Genomic DNA, 15,850 nt, shown 5'->3' on the forward strand with positions numbered 1-15,850 from the left:
GTGTTATGAAAAAAGTTAGGAATAATAATTATAGTAGCACTAATATTTGTAATAGTGTTATTAAAATGAAGAATTAAAAACTTGGTATTTACATGTTATGTTTGTCTTTTTGTCAGTTAACTGACTAATTCATTTTTCTTTGCTAGTATCCAATAAAATATCATCATCATCCTCATCAATATGAGTAGAAAGCAATGGTAATAACACATATGAGGTGATGTGGAAAGTATGCCGAAGACAGATAACATTTTAAAAAAATGGCTGCAAAATTCACCTACATATTCCATGGTCCAGACAACAATAATAAATAGGAATTATTTATGAAAAAAGTGTACCGTGTACCTAATTTGTCCTCTTCTTCAGCCTAAAACAAAAGACTATTTCAAAAGATAACAGATAATCACTCGTTATTCAATTAGAACCAGTTAATAATGAAGAGGATGGTGAAATGGTGGAATAAATGAAAACTACATATATGTATTTATAACGGCGCTATGAATGGCGGGGAAAATTACGTAGAAAGAATGAGCATTACAGTAAAAATAATTTTAAAAAGATAATGTACCTGCCTGTAGATGAATAAGAAGTTCAATTATCCTTTTGATAGAATAAATGCATGATAACAATAGCCATACACGTAAATAATATGTTGCCTAAATTTCACAATATACCGATCATATATATAGATATTATTCGTATACAACAATATTATATTCTTTGCAGCAAAATAGAAGGCACATTACATTTGTATTTACGTATAATAGGATAAGTTACAAATTACGGAGCATGAATAAAATTGTTCCCCATTAATAGAATCAGAAAATTCATAGAAAACAGGATAATGTGTATGTATATAGAGAATTGTGGTACAAGTATAAAATAGTTTAATCATTAGTACTACATATTCAAACCGAGAAAAAAAGGCATAGGGAAAATTCTAAAAGAACACCAACCATTCATATACATTTACAAATTATCTATTACATTTATGTTGGTATTAATGTATATATGAAATGTGTGTATTCTTTGAACCGGGTTGAATGGAACCTCCAGAAAATAAAAGAGGCTACTATATATATATATAGCATTTGGCTTACAATGACTTATGTAATAAAGGCAATATATATGTGCATATTTCATAAAACATAAAGACAGAAAATGTGTATATATAAAAGAAATGATCAGAAATACAACAACTGGACTTAATATATAAGGTGACGTTTTTCTTCTCAACTTTAAACGATAACAAAATATGAGCAGCCAACTTACCCTATTTAATAGGCAACACAATGTATACGTAACAATTAAAAATTGTCAAGTGTACAAAACCATCAAAGCAAAAAGAAAATGAACATTATGTAATCAAAATTGATTTTTCGAAAATAATACCTGTAAAACAATTTAAATCTGTTATAAAAAACACTCTCCAGTCCGATGTAATAATACTAATGGTAGCATTGATGATATAAAAATTTTTAAAAAAAGGCGCACAAATTGACGCTGATTCTATTTATCAACATCAGAATATCAATTATGGTCTTAACCGATTGGAAGATAATGATAATTACATAATAACCGGTAAAGGAGGTCATTCCTAATTGTTACATAATTATGAAATGGTATGATGAACGCAGGATTAAATGAATTAAATACGTTAGAATAGATGAAAAACCAGACTGAGAAGTACACATAATTTTCCAGAGACAACTAGGAGACAATAAACATAGGATAGAAAGGAAATGTGTGAAATGATTTGTAGAAAAGTATGATGTACGTATGTATACATGTGGTTCGTTCATCATTAGAACCTAAAAATAGCATTTTTCTTTAAAAAAAATTAAAAAGTATAGGAATCATTATGACAAAAACGAAAAGTGAGAAAATATGGCTTGTAGATTAAAATGCCGTAACAAAAACAAACAAGCGGAGTAAAAAGAAGTTGTCTTACAACTTTGTGTCATAGGAACTATAAAAATATATCGATGGTATTGTTAGTTGTAATTATCCAACCCTTTTCAAGTGAAATGCTTTGACGATGATGTATCGGGAAGTTCCGATTTTAATGGAGTAGTTTGATTAGAAGTTTGTTGTTGCTGTTGTTGTTGAGACGGTGGCGGTTGAGCATGCGACGATGATGGTTGGAAAAGAAAAGGGAACCGATATAATTCAGCTTTTAAACTAGGGTATGAGCTAGCTAGCATTTCTACATGTAATCTTAATTGTTCACCTTCAGCTCTATACCGAGCAAGTGTATCCTCTAAATTTCTTACTTGGGCGTCACGTTCAGCTACTTGATTTTCTAACGATCTGATGAGTGATATTTTACGTTCACGACAACGACGTGCAGCAACACGATTACGAGCACGCTTTCTCTCCAATTTCAAATGATGCTGTTCAACTTCATCTAAAGGAGATACTGGAGTGTTATCCCTAACAGCATGACCAGTTCCTGTGCTAAGTGATTCTGAATGATCACTAGTATCATCCGCATCATCAATCACCAAAGATTCAACTTTACCGGTAAAACACTTATTAGAATCTCCGCGATATGCTTGTTGGTTTGCAGTTGAATAATTCTCACTATTATAAACACTAGAAGGAATTCTACCAGACACATCTGAGCTTCCGCGTCCCGTTAAGTTACGTGGTCGCTTTACACTGTTTTTACTTGGATCATTAAACATACCTTGGGTTGGTATTATGTCTGTACTACTATCGCAAACAACTGGCAATCCAGAATTAGTATTCAAAGTATTCATACGTGACTTTTTATTCCCTGCACCATGACGTTTAGATTTTTTGAGACAGTTTGAATTAGTAACTAATGATAATGGTTCAGCAGGAAAAGGATTTAAGCAGCTGGTTACTGCAGGAAATGAAGTTATATCAATTGTATCTGACTTAGAATTTGACAACTGTTGAAAATAATTATTTCTCTGATCAAGATCACCGTTACTTTCATCAGATAAAAATGAAGGAATTGGCGTGAGATTAAACGCAGAATTAACAGACCCCTGCTTTATATCAGTACTTGGTATTCCAGGTGACCTCAAACTTTGTAACATATGAGTATCTAGAAAGGAATCACATACAGAATTAGTACATGGAATTAAATGACTGGTCGTTGTAAATCTACTGTTTGATTGGAGTAATAATGACTTATCAGAAAAGTGGTTACCAAGTGTACAATACATTCCATCGAACTGTTGACTGTGTAAATTTCCATTGGTATGCTGAATAAATAAAAAAAAAGTTTTTCATGACAGTATACAAGTGGGAAAAATAACACTATACCAAAGTTACAGAAACTGGTAATATAAATATATGTGCTTCAGTCAGTAAGAGGTGTACGAAATTGTATGGATTTGGGTTAAATCAAGTTGTTGCACCCAGTACTAGTAGAATTAAAGGAAAGTAACTTAATAAAAATCTCAACTGTAATGAAAAATTAGACAAATACTGCTGAAAAGAGATGAATCAGTTCAAAAGGATAGGTATGTAATAAGTCTGAGAACATGATTTAGAGGAATATAAAGAATCAGTGTAACTGAGCTACTGAATCTGATTTCGTGTCATATTACCTGATTTCTAAACAATGATTATCTTTTAGACTCTAACCAAGAACTTTATTACTCTCAACACAACTCAGTCATGAGCTTTTGTACACTACTGATAACTCCATAGGTCCTAACCCACTAAGGCCGGTAAGATAAAGATTCGTAATGTGGTAAAAACATTTTCGATGATGAACAGCTTAGAATCAATATTTTGAATTTATGGGAAAGAAAACGCGTCCTAAATGTTCTTGGATTACAGCTCAGTGTTTTAATACCTCTTTAATTGTTTACTCAATAGTCGCGATTATCGCGAGTTTAAGTTGTCTTTGATCCTCGTAGTATTAAGAGCTTATTATCAACAACTTTCGAAGACCAATTTATTAGGATTCCAAAATCCACCAAACTTCCTTAACCTTTTGGTTCAAGTTATTTGTAGATGTTACAGAAAACCAGGAATCGCAACAACACCCAGTAAGACATCAAGCAAATGTATTCTTGTGACAGTTTGTGGTTGTAGTCTGCAAATATTTCGGAAGTCTTCTATGGACTCTCTTCAATAATGGTACTTTGTTTGTACTAATGTTGAGTCAATATCGGAGGTTGTTATAATAATGTTTTTTATGCTTTAAGTCAGTGCTTGTTAGGAATAAATGGTTGTTTCAGAATAGTGTCAAACGAAATTCTTCATTATCTGGTTTGCTGGGCCTGAACGACTAAATTCCCACCGAATTTTTTTGCTGGTTTAGTTTGTCCGCCACAACTACTACATCTGAGCACCAACCGTTTTAGAGACTAGAAAGCTTTTGAAAAAAATTATCTATTAATTCATTCAGGATCCCTTCAGCGAGTTCATAAGCAAAGACTATGAACAAGTACTAATACATACCTCCATCTTTTCGAGTTTCGTCCAATTGGATAACGTAAACATAACCGTTTGTTTAAACCCAGCCACGGAGCACTTGGTTGACTTTTGAAATCAATAATAAGCACACATCTGTGAGATTATCACCAGGATACCTGGATCCTAATTCACCCCGAGTGTTCGCAACAAGTCTATCCTGTTCACCATTAACAAGTTTTCACACCAAGCACTGTATTTTGAAGCATGGCTTTACATTTTGCTTAATAGTACGGATTATCAAAAATGAAGGTGAAAAGATTAATGTGTTGATCAACATATTTTTAAATCAAGAGATGTTGACAGTAAAATATGTCAGTCATAATAACGAGATTACTGTGTACATATTTACATCGGCCATGAATGAATAGGAAGTCTGTCAAAACCCAATTACTCAAATCAAAATAATTTAACAAAACTATCAATATAGGTTATAAATGTTATCGAACCAATATACGAGAAAAGTTGTAGTGAAGCTCATTAAATACAAATTCAATCGTAATATCTAACTATCGATTTACTAAGGTACTGAGTATGTGGTTTTAAAAGTGAAGTAAATTTCAATAATGAGAAGTAACTTACAGACTCCGGTGGACGCGATAGACAGATATCATTTCTGTTTAACATGCTGTCGCTGTTGTGAATACCTGAAGAGCCAGGTGACTGACTAGCGATGGAAGTTGGGTTCAAATGATTATCTAACAGGTGATTTGAACTATCTCGAGGTGTAGTCGACTGACAGCTAACATAAATATGAGCAGGAGTCTTTTGTGTACTTTCACTACATGGATTACCATCAGTTGATGCTGATTCAGGAATTGATGATAAAACAGGTGTTAAAATTCTACACTCCCCAACATTAGATAGAGTTGGACGAACAGAAGAATATAGTTCATTGAGAGCATTTCTTATCCCGAAATCAGATGAATCATTGGCACACAATCTTGAACTAGATGATGATGCTACCAAGTCATCACCAAGGCCTTCACTGCATGAACCGTTCATCTGAACAGCATTGTGATTCTCTTGAATAGCGTAATGAACAAGTATATCAGAAGCCTGTTGTTCAGGAGTACACGGGGTTAAAAGTGGTAATTTCTGTGATAATCTACAATGAACTGGGTCGTTATTATCATTATTACATAAAATATTTTCAGTTGATGTCAAAACATTTTCTGCTATTCTATGAGATCCCATACTATCATGAGGATAAACTGAATTTGTAAAGCGTGATTCCGAAGAAAGTGAGTCTAAATTTGAACAGAAATCTGTAGAACCGCAACTACGATCTGCAACAGCTTGTTTTAACCCACTAGCAATAGATGAAATAGTAGGTAGACTAGCCACCCAATGGATTTCTGTATTTGTCCTATGGATATTATTAGGATTTGAATTAGAAGTTGATAGGATATTGGAATAAAAGTTTTCTTGGAATGGATCAGAGGTTGAGCTAAAGAGACATTTTAAGAAAACCATACATTGGGACTGAGTTACTAGTTAACCAGACACATAAATTGTAACTACAGCCAAATAAGTCATATTTATTCCAAGAGATATTGTACTAAGGTGACAAACTGTACTTGAAATAATTAATCTCACTTCAACCTTATTTGTTCAACACCGTTTACAAAATATTTTATCAGCCATCTATCAAATATGATTACTGAATACGATTATTAACTGTATTAAGATAAGGCTATTATTCAACTGGATTATAGTGAATAGAAATGATATTGTATACTCAACCCTGAAACTGGTAAAGACTGAATATACGTAAGTAGTTTATTACTATTGAAAGAAAAACTCAATACACAATGGTATCAAATAATATAATATGAAATTATGGTGGATTCAGATAGGAAAATAGACAGAAACAATCAACAAAGATTTTAATTATTTTGCTTGAACGATTAATTTGGGTGAAAAGAATAAAACTAAAAATAAGACCGTTAGGCTAACATAAGCTGTGATTACTAACAGAGATGAAGCACGCACTACAACCTTATTCAAATAAATTTTATTCAGACATAATATGTCATAAATTGGTTGCTGTTGAGACTTTTCCTGTAGGATATTGAGTTGCAAAGTAATGTGTAGTATAAACATCGTTTTGATATATATGTCCAAGACAATGATACAAGACCACATTATAAGAGGAACTCATAGGAAAATATCATTTTCACCATGCGAACACGACGTTGGGACCAAACTCTTTCCAAAATGATGGAGCAGTAGAGAATGAAGGCAAAACACAATCAAGAATTCCCAACTTCACAGTGACATTTTACGTACGTTTACAGTTACGATGATTTGGTTGTGCTATGTCAAGTCTAATCTAATCAATCTGATTCAATTGGTAGTTATGGAGTTACAGAAATACACGGAAGAGTCGATAAACTCTCATGACTCACAATTGTTTTGACTATAGAGAGAGGTTCAGTAAAGTATACATATCGATTTTGACAATCATTAAATAACTTTGACACTGAATCATATTTTATTAAAATAAGATTAGATAATCTGTAAGTTTGATGTCATTTACCACTTTTCGAAATCATCTGTTGAATTTTAACAATAATAGAGCTAAAGGGAGAAAGTAAAATTGAATGATCCCGAATAAAAGCAGTAGCGTTCCAAAATAACATCGGGTCAATATATATGCTTTACGGTCACTGAGGTATTCATGTAGTGAAGTTATCAAGGTGTTAGCAGACTTTTCCAATAATTCAGAGCTTATATAGTTTGGTAGATCTTTAGATTGACAAGCCCTACTAAGTGTATCGGCTCTTTCCGAAGGCATATGTGACAATGGTATCATTCTAGTGTATGAAGTTACTATTTGGTAAATAACGTTATTATCAGTATCAACTGTGCAATAATATGTTTACATGAGTAAAATAACACTTAGGCCCCCAAATGCCCTGGTATTGTCGAGAGTAAGGAGAGTTAGCTCTTCCTCGGCCACGTGCATACAACCACTGCCAGGGAAGTCCTACTCACAGCCTTCTTGCAGTTGGGGGGTTGTATGCGAAATTGAGAGGACGAAAAGCGAATGTCCGGCGTTTTATTCGGGTTGGTGGACACGGAGAGTCCACCTAGGGGAGTTGGAAAACCCTGGTCCCAAACCAATGGTGTACATGGGCTCCAGGATCCTGAAGGAACAAATCGATCGTCACCGGTCACCATGGGACTGCATCTCCTGACGTTGCTCCACTGCCTTGTAGATTAGACCTTTAGGTCGAAGGCTCCGAGTGTGGCCCCCTAAGAAAACCACCTGCTTCAGTTTTGGCACCCCGGCAGTATCCCAGCCCTTACACAAACCGAATGATTTATGTGCCCCCTTGTACCAATGTTCATGTGTTTAAATAAAAACAAAAATAATGAATACTTAGAACAGGGTTTGGGTTAGCAACTAAATTATTCCTTAAGATTCAATGTAAAACCCTATCAAGCGGTACATAACATTATTGTGTACCTAGTTGGTATTTCTCGCCTTACAACAAAGAAGTATACTAACCAACAAATCACTATTCAATAAACAAAAGCATAAAATAAATGTTATTTGGTGGTTAAAACAGATACATTTTACCACTTAATCAATCAACACACAAAATTTGTTAGCGATCACTACATTTTGAGAAAATACTTTAATACATAACTCTTCTTTTTAAAAACCGCTTATTAAGACTATTATTCAAAAACAAAACTGAAAATCTTTACTATAATAACAACAGTAGGCTACTTATGATGCCAATATGAACAGTTAAGTGACTAAATTATGATAAACAGATCGTAACAAAAAAATCATTAAAACGACAATTTTCTGTATTGGTTATTTTTTTCTGGTTACATAAAAAGCAGCCAAATTCAATAAATGCACACAAACACATGTGACAATTTTTAAAAAATCCTCGTGATCGAAATCACTCTCGGAGTAAATGAGTTAAGTTAGCCAGCAGATTAAACATTATCTTTTTTTCTTCAACTGTTTTCTAGGACTATTAATATCTTCTCTATTTACTAACGATAATGTTAAGAACAAGGATGAAACACGATATAAACAGCAATCGTTTTCCGACACTAAACGGAATTCCTTTTTAAGTAGTACAGCTCTATGCGTGAGGCAATCAAATGAGACAATGATAATCTATGTATAGAATTTAATCGAGATAAGGTAATTAATTTTGAAAATTGAACCAGAAAAACAGTAAACCTAGCTCTATTTTTTGACGTAACGTAAATAGCATAGACTGATAATAACTTACGCCAAAATTCACAAAAACTCAAACCAATAAGTAGCTAAAATACCATAAACCTAACTGCTCACACTTTAGTAGGATATGCAGCAGTACTTATATCAATAATGCTGTTCTGCATATAAAATTCATACATGGATAAAGTGTAAGAACTGACTAAATGATATGTTGTTCATCTTTATGTCTCTATTAAAACCCTCATGCTGACGTTGATGGGAAATAAAGTAAATATCTCTAGAGAATACTGCCTATAACTGACAAAGTCAAAATTCCTCACATTAACTCTTATACGATTGCACAGATCTTTGTCCTTCTTTACAACTGAGAAGTACGTAATGATATTTATATGTGGGGAAAATTAGTACTATTGACTGACGAGGCCAGCCGGTATGCAGTAAATATCATTCCATTAAATATATAATGCTACGATATTGTGAGAAAGTTTCTAACTATTATTACGTTTCAAAGACAATAAATTCAGTCCCTAAAGTATACAAATAAGAGACTCGTCAACTTTGAAGTTTTCGTTGACTGGGAAACGATTCTTTCAAAAAAACTTAGTGTTTTAACAATGTGATTAGCGAAATGGGAAGGTTTATTGTCGAAAATAAAAGAGGTCAAGGACAAAGTGGGATGACATTTCGACTTGGTCCCCCTTTGGAATTCAGAGTTATTTTGATTGTGTTCTTATATCTACATTGAGGAATGCTCGGATCACAATCAATAAAGAGCACAAGTCAGGTTTCTGCATATTCCATAAAAAGCTGGGTAACACCAAAAGCGATGAGATAGATATACACTTCTAACTTACGAGCTGCATTTGGAACTTGCGATATGTTTTCGTATTGAATTGACACCGGATAGGGCTCCCGTATGATTTTCATTTGACGTACCGCTTAGTAATACCAGTGGTTCATCGGTTAAATTTGGTGAATTTATTTTCATTGGGTCGGAAGCGTGTACGGGTGGATTTATTTGATCGCTTTCTGACTTTATGGAATTTAAAGTTTCAGCACCGGTAGAGTAACTCTCCATAAAAGATATGGAAATATTTCGGTTTGACTCGACTCGCTTTTCAAAGGAAGAACTTGTTGATTCAGTAATAACACTATCGAAAGATGATGAATTTGGAATTATTGTCCATCCCTCTTGTTCAGCTTTAACTTTGTTCAAAGTTCGAGAAAAATTGCTAGAAGAATAAGTAAAATACATTAACCGGTAACTTTGAGCATTAATATACTAGCTGGATATATGTAGTAATTTATGTCGTAAATGTTGGTACTGCTTGATTTGGCTCGATGATGTTTTGACATTATTTAAAAACTGAAAAGCAAATAATGAGACCTAAATTCATCTTGACAAACAAACTGTAGATCACCAGAAAGTAGATGAAAGACAGAAAATAAAATTTAGTCTAGAGTATTGAGCTGTGTATCAAAGCCAAACTAGAGTGCACATTTATCAACAATTTCGCGACTTATATCAAACGAATGAAATCTAAGACGGCGAAAGTAAGCTGGTAACTGAGAATAAGTCCTTGTATTTGGCTTTTAATCAGACTTGTTGTAGGGTAGAGGCACTAGACCCTTAACCAAACAGGTTATCTGTCCGAATCACAGTCCAGCTACCACGGTCTGGGTAGCCCGGGAATATTACTGCACCCCACTAAAAGTGTGGTTTACAGTCGAGTATATAAATGTCCAGATGATGAATGGATAACAAAAGTAATTAAGTATACTCCACTGACTAGCTAACACAAACTAAAAGGCCTAAACGCTTCTATGAGTTCGACCAACATTAACGAACCTTAAAGTGTTATTAATTGGTTTTATCACCATACATTTCCTATTCTTACACCAGTCATCACAGTGAGTTGAGGTGAATTGCTGTTAAGAATGTTACGTATTTTGGGGATAGGCCTAACAGTAAGGCTAATTTTTACGTATCAAGAACGAACACTTCGAAGTAGTTATTATATACTTGTTACCTGAAACGATAATACCACTAGAATATGACAAACAATGAAACTGGTTATGATGAAATAAAAAATTACATAAAAAATATTTTACCATACTATTATGGAATAATTTTCAAGAACTTACGTGGATAATGCAACTGAATTGTTCGAAATAAAAACCTAGTGTTTATTAAGCAACAAAGACTCTCAGTGAATAGTGGGGCACTACTTTCATAACATAAACTGGATTATTTAAAAATAAGGTTTAACTTTCTGAAAACCAGTCCTGAAGGGAGAGAAACTCATCCCAAATATATTTGCATAATTGCTCAAGGCGATGAGAAGACAGAATTTTGTCAGTTTTAGCTAAACAATTATGTTATACGCGTACTTCAAGTCAATAAAAGAACCTCCTGATAGGAGATCAAATATTGAGGAGTTAGTGAGTGTCATCTCTACGACGAAATTAAATGAAAATAGAGAGTGGATAACCCTGATGAACATCATTTTAAGTCATCAATTACGATGATGGTTCGTCATGAGCAGTGAGTCGACTAGTAGCGTTTGAGCAGAGACCGAAGGTTGCCATTAAACCTGTTAATCAACTAAGTCGAATGGTGCCTTAAAGTCAAGAAATATAATTATAATTAGGCGCTGGTATGTCTATGCTCCGAAACCTGAAGGGTGGATATTTGGTTTAGATATTAACATCCAGATTTGAAACTAGTCCAGTTTTGTGTTGGATAATTATTGAAGCTAACATTTTAGACACTGTTCCCCTTATGACTATCACAAGAGGATTCTTATCCTTTCTTATAAACTATAACGATCAGCGATAGATCGGTCAGATGGGATTACGTCTAGTCCCCATACGCTAGCCAATACATCAGTTAACTAAACTGTTAAGACAGGGGGATGGTTCTTAAAGACTCCCGGGGTTGATCAGTTCGGGTCTTTTTACCCTTGCTTTAGACTAGCTATGATATTTTCAGAATTACGTCTGAGCTTTGACTTTCTGAAGGAAAACGGAAGGCTAACTGTAAGACTCATCCTTCCCTTTTTCTGAATTGCAGTTGATCTGAGTTAGTAGACCGGGCAAAAGTGTGTATTCGTATCATTCCGTGTTTTTACTGTCCCGTTTGATTGGACAAAGAACGAACGATTGTCTGTTAGAATCCGGTCCAGGTGTATTCGCCTTCTGAAATTAATGCTACACCTACCCAGTTAGGCTACGAGTAGCATTCAGGTGTTTATATACACTTGTAGTCAGTCGAGCCGATTCTCCATGTTGACTAAGTGGGATCAGTAAGTGGTCAAACTTGAAATCTGTACGCGCATTTCGAAGACGCAGCATATGTCAATGGCACAAAACCCTAAAGCCTTAGCTAATGAAGCTTGTTGTCTAGTTTGATATAAGATCTGAACATTGAAAACCATAAAACAAACTTCAAGAACGCCAGGAATGATTTATAAACTCAAATCGTCAGCAAAGATGGGTAACGTCGAAGAGACTAAAGGTAACAGATGAAGACTGGGTGAAAATAGAAGGAATATTAGGAAATTAAGGAGGGATTTGTTTGTGAACAAGATGATCTTGAGTGCTGTTAGGTGTGAGCTATTGTCCTTACCCAACCTACTACACAATCAAACGATACTTTTTGAGGCATCCGAAAAGAAAACTAGATGAGTAGTGGTTTTGGTGACCTGAAAGTATGACTATAGAGACTAAGAGACAATTGCTTGGGGTTGTACACGCACAACCTTTCTGAGGGTAGTTTTTGATATGCTAGCCGTGTATTTTCAAGGTCTTACTGTCAAGAACAGAAGTCCATGGGACAGGGTGAGATGTTTTATTTTTAGGGATGACTTTTCCTTACCCCTCCTTTCTTGTGGAGAGGCAGCATTGCTCCAAATGATGTTTGCCTGAGGAAAGCACCTTTCTGCCGTCACAACTCAGTACAGTTAGCAATATGAATAAACTGAGTCACACTTAACTGCCAAAAACGTGAAAAGCTGGATAAATTTTACAGCTATGACTGGCCGATAGTCGGTTGATGTAAGTAGTGAATCTGACTTTTACCGTTATTCATGTTCTCCACGCCTCTAAAATAACTCCAAACTGGAAGGAATCTAGTTGTACTTCAACCACGACAACATAATTTCACGAATTATGGAGGAACGACAAACTCGAAATCGGTCGTTCATGTTTCTGGCAAAAGTAACTAGTGACTGGAAACAGGAGGGGTGGGTGGGTCCAAAGAGTACAGGCGCATTTACAACTTATATTATTTTGTCAAATGAACCTTTTACTACCACACAGTTAATCTAGCCCGAATTAATTAACCTGTCCTCTAACCTCAGTTGATTATTATATTCCCTTACTGTTCTTAACAAAAGGGTGACAACTTGAGCCAACATACATACCACTTTCTGTTATGATTTATTCAGATATAACTTCGATAATGTAAAAGGAATGCTGACTTAATAATAATTAATTACTAATACCGGGAACTATGGGGAGAGAAGTTCGCTTTCGGCTTATAGTTGTAAATTCATTAACTGTTTCTGCAGGGATGTACGCATAAGTTCAACAAATAAAATGTAGGTGTTATTTCCGATATTACCACTACTGAATGAACAAAGCAAGAAAGTGAATTGGTAAGTTGCCACGCTTTATGATATGAAATCACATGAAATACAAGTTATGGAATGTTATCAGATCATAAATAGGATTATTTACTTTCAATTGAACTGTGAACACCCTAATTCCTCTAATACAGGGTTAGGTAAAAACGTACTGAAACCAGATTTAAAGAATTTCATTGACCCAGTGTTGAACACGTTAATTATAATAGACTTCTTACAGAAAGAACAATGCCAAGTATGACATCAAATAGATATTGTTTCAAACTAATTTCTAGTAGTTCGACGAATGTTAATCTACAAATACGTTTGCAGGTTAAATAAGGACCATAAAAATACATTTTAACAGGGATGACTTAACTGACGAAGCGATCGACGCTCATCAACTAGGTGTGAGTCACTAAGCGTAACGAGTAAATACACAAAGCCCAGTATATTGACTTGTAGTTGGTTACTGAGTTTCGGAAATCTTGTGAAACATAACTGGCTTATTATGGAGTAATTCTGACCTTATATCTAATTTTTCTAGTTATAACAAGATTTTTGCTTAACCAATCAATGTGACTAGTCAAAGGACTGTGGTTGAATTTTGTAACGTGAGGAGAGCTACATTCAAAACGGCTGATCGTCTTGAATTATCTTTAAGATTTTCTGTGACAAACCTGTAGTCTGTTATTCGCTAAGCGCTCCAGGTTTGTTACACAATGTGAGTCGTTTATTTTTAAGGGCCTTCGAGTTGGTCAGTTTTACCGTTAAACAGAGGTTTGCAGTCTTTGTTGATAGACTAGTTTAAATTGTTGTTTTATTGGTGTTTGGTATGGTTCATTTTTAGGCCCGTTGCTCTTTTTAATATACACAAAAGAACTACATGAACGTTTTCCGAAACCACCAGTTTGTTGAGGATGTTAATGTCTGGGGGAAAGTCTATAATTAGGATAGACTAATTCTCTCGGAAGACATTTGATCTTTAAGCCAGCCAGATAATAATGGATTGACTTCTAATCCTGATAGATATAATGTAATTAATCTGCGAAATGATAAAAGATAAACAGACCTTAATTATAAGGGTCACTGGTAGGGAAATTTGGATCCCCTGATTCTTTACTATCTAAATATTACACAGTAACTCTGAGATGTGCTCTAGTCAATTTGATGGTACGAAAACCCATCCAGATTTTTAGTAACTACTCGACTTCGTTTGAAGTGCAGAAACGTTTTTTGTCACCTTAAAAGAATAAACGCGCCTAGAAATGTACCCAAAGGCTAACCATAAAAATTACTTGTAGCATCAGGTTTAGTTATTATTAGAAAAGGATAAATTGTCATTTATATCTATAATAGTATAGGATAATTAGGGGTGATTTTATAATGACTAGCAACAATATAAACACCTGTTTTCTGTGACCTCAGAGAGGATGTCTTCAAGACGGAAGCTTAGCATAGCAGGCTGACTCTTTTTGCTGGACAGCAATAGGTCGAAAGAAAACAGCTTTATGGAACGAGAAAAATATGATAAACTTGAGCTCGAAAAATAAGAAATGGGTATGTTCTACTGTGATTAGATCGATTCATACAGCCCAAGATGCCGGGGTAATACTACAGTAACCAATGCTAAACTTGAGTTCCTCTTTAATTGGTGACTAAAGAAAGCATATGAATTTCCAAGCAAGTTAAAATGGGATGATATTTGCTTCGGGAAATCACTACAAGTACGGCTATTTCTAGCTCAACATAAAATCAAAACTTACTCTGCAAACAACTCCTGATCCTCTGTTATATTGTTTGGGTTTAAAAAGCTGGTTGGAGTTACTGGTGTAGAACCATTATTGCCAAGATGTCCTAGGAGCTTCTCAAACTCCGATGTGTCTACAGCTCGGACGGTCCATGGTTGGTAACAAACTTCTTGAGATACAACATTACGAAGCGATAAGGAACAGCTCTTGAGATCTGTAAGATTGGAAGCGTTTGTTAAACATAGTCCTAAACTGGTCGGTCTACCAGGCGAATGCATTTCAGAAACATCCGCTCTCGCATATTGTGTAATCACATGCAAAGGACGAGTTGACTTCACAGTATCACTGTTATTTTGAGCAAATGATTCGTCACATTTGTTATCTGGCATTGGTAATCACGTGTCATTGAAGATCAGAAATACCCCTGATCACCTCAGGACACAAAGGAAGCGCTTTGTGCGCACAAGGACAAGTCGTATGTACTCTGAAGCAAGCGATGAGTCAGCACCGACCCCAATAGCCAATCACAAAAAGGATAACGCCTGATTTTAAAAACTTATTATCAATTCAAACAAATACATTTTGAAATAGGGTTGCTTCATAAGGAAATTAATTCTGAGAGTAAGTGTTTGCTTAAAAATCATGTTGCTTTATTTTCGTGCTGTTTTGAAGCATTTCGTGCTTGGACAGTCATGAATTGTGAGGGAATACATGAACCGCTAGTTTCACATGGTTGTGTCGTAGACTACAAAGTCTTATGTTACAAGATTATACTCAGTCGTGTATCGAGAGCATGAAAAACCACT

General features: G+C 34.8%; 1 protein-coding gene across 1 annotated transcript; it reads right to left on the reverse strand.

The window, feature by feature from the left end:
* Nucleotides 1-1,855: 1,855 nt before the first annotated feature.
* On the reverse strand, nt 1,856-15,433 carry Smp_067520 (jun-related protein; the record flags this gene model as incomplete). Its single annotated transcript, XM_018788513.1, has 4 exons — nt 1,856-3,233; nt 5,038-5,905; nt 9,523-9,900; nt 15,060-15,433. The coding sequence occupies 4 exons, from the start codon at nt 15,431-15,433 to the stop codon at nt 2,016-2,018; spliced, it is 2,838 nt and encodes a 945-aa protein (XP_018654048.1). The 3' UTR covers nt 1,856-2,015.
* Between the last annotated feature and the right edge of the window lie 417 nt (nt 15,434-15,850).

Source organism: Schistosoma mansoni, chromosome W (genome assembly GCF_000237925.1).
Source record: "Schistosoma mansoni strain Puerto Rico chromosome W, complete genome".
NCBI classification, from domain to species: Eukaryota; Metazoa; Platyhelminthes; class Trematoda; order Strigeidida; family Schistosomatidae; genus Schistosoma; species Schistosoma mansoni.